At 53.3% G+C, this 1,859-nt stretch overlaps 1 protein-coding gene across 1 annotated transcript; it reads left to right on the top strand.

Annotated features, from left to right (window-relative positions):
• Positions 1-123: 123 nt before the first annotated feature.
• On the top strand, positions 124-1,765 carry LOC104394228 (TAF6-like RNA polymerase II p300/CBP-associated factor-associated factor 65 kDa subunit 6L; the record flags this gene model as incomplete). Its single annotated transcript, XM_010003796.1, has 3 exons — positions 124-344; positions 1,422-1,554; positions 1,637-1,765. Coding segments are annotated over 3 exons (483 nt in total), but the record flags the coding sequence as incomplete, so codon positions are not given.
• Positions 1,766-1,859: the final 94 nt, after the last annotated feature.

The following is a 1,859-nucleotide window of genomic DNA, read 5'->3' as shown; positions in this document are numbered from 1 at the left end:
GTGGGTCTCCAAGCCTTCTTAGAGGGTCTCCCAGCCCCTTGGTGGGTCTCCAAGCCTTCTTAGAGGGTCTCCAAGCCCCCTGGTGGGTCCCCAACCCTCCTGGTGGGTCTCTCTCTGGGACAGGTGAAGTCGGTGAGCCATGACCTGGAGCAGTTGAGTCGGTTGCTCCACATCGCGCGGAGTTTGATCCAAAACCCCTTCCTGTGCTTGGGCTCCTACGTGAGGAGCCTGATTGGGAGTGTCCTCTACTGTGCCCTGGAGCCCTTGGCTGCCTCCATCAACCCCCTCAACGACCACTGGACCCTCCGCGACTACGCGGCCATGTTGCTGAGCCGCATCTTCTGGTGAGGGACCCCAGGAGGGGCCTTGGCTTCCCTGGGCCTAAACCCCACTTGGTCTGAGGAGATGTTGGGTTTCCTTGACCAAAACTCAACCATTTTGAGGAGTTGTTGGGTTTTCTTGACCAAAATCCCCCTTTTTTTGAGGAGATGTTGGGTTTTCTTGACCAAAACCCAACCATTTTGAGGAGTTGTTGGGTTTCCTTGACCAAAACCCAACCATTTTGAGGAGTTGTTGGGTTTCCTTGACCAAAACCCAATAATTTTGAGGAGATGTTGGGTTTCCTTGACCAAAACCCAACCATTTTGAGGAGTTGTTGGGTTTCTTGACCAAAATCCCCCTTTTTTTGAGGAGATGTTGGGTTTTCTTGACCCAAACCCAACCATTCTGAGATGATGTTGGGTTTCCTTGACCCAAACCCAACCATTTTGAGATGATGTTGGGTTTCTTGGGCCTAAATCCCACTTGGTCTGAGGAGATGTTGGGTTTCCTTGACCAAAACCCAACCATTTTGAGAAGATGTTGGGTATCCTTGACCAAAACCTCCCTTTTTTTGAGGAGATGTTGGGTTTTCTTGACCCAAACCCAACCATTCTGAGATGATGTTGAGTTTCCTGGGCCTAAATCCCACTTGGTCTGAGGAGATGTTGGGTTTCCTTGACCAAAACCCAACCATTTTGAGAAGATGTTGGGTCTCCTTGACCAAAACCCAACCATTTTGAGAAGATGTTGGGTCTCCTTGACCAAAACCCAACCATTTTGAGGAGGAGATGGCTTCCCTGGATGTTGGGTTTCCTTGACCAAAACCCAACCATTTTGAGGAGATGTTGGGTTTTCTCACCCAAACCCCACCTGTTCTGAGGAGCTCTTGGGTTTCCTCACCTCTTTTGAGGAGCTCTTGGGTTTCCTCACCTCTTTTGAGGAGCTCTTGGGTTTCCTCACCTCTTTTGAGGAGCTCTTGGGTTTCCTCACCTCTTTTGAGGAGCTCTTGGGTTTCCTCACCTCTTTTGAGGAGCTCTTGGGTTTCCTCACCACCCTCCCCCTACTTTTTTGTGCAAAACCTGCTCTCTTCACCCCCCCAGGACCCACGGTGACCTGGTCAGTGGCCTCTACCACCAGATCCTCCTCTCCCTCCAGAAGGTCTTGGCCGATCCCGTCCGGCCCCTCTGCTCCCACTACGGCGCCGTGGTGGGACTTCATGCCTTGGGTTGGAAGGTAGAGGAGGGGTCTCCTGGTTGGGGGGAGGGTCTGGGATCCAAGGGGGGGGTCATTAGGTGACATTGTCCCCCCTCCCCAGGCCGTGGAGAGGGTTCTCTACCCCCATCTCCCCACCTACTGGGCCAACCTCCAGGCCGTGCTGGACGATTATTCCGTCTCCAACGCTCAGGTCAAGGCTGATGGACACAAGGTCTATGGGGCCATCTTGGTGAGACAACCCCCCCTGCCCCCCAAAAAGAAACCCACCGTGGTCTGGGGTCTTCCAAGCCCGTGGGTGGGGTCTCCAAGTCTATGGGGAGGGT

Source organism: Chaetura pelagica, unplaced genomic scaffold (assembly GCF_000747805.2).
Source record: "Chaetura pelagica isolate M959 unplaced genomic scaffold, ChaPel_1.0 scaffold3158, whole genome shotgun sequence".
NCBI lineage: Eukaryota > Metazoa > Chordata > Aves > Apodiformes > Apodidae > Chaetura > Chaetura pelagica.
This window is presented reverse-complemented; position numbering and strand designations above follow the sequence as displayed.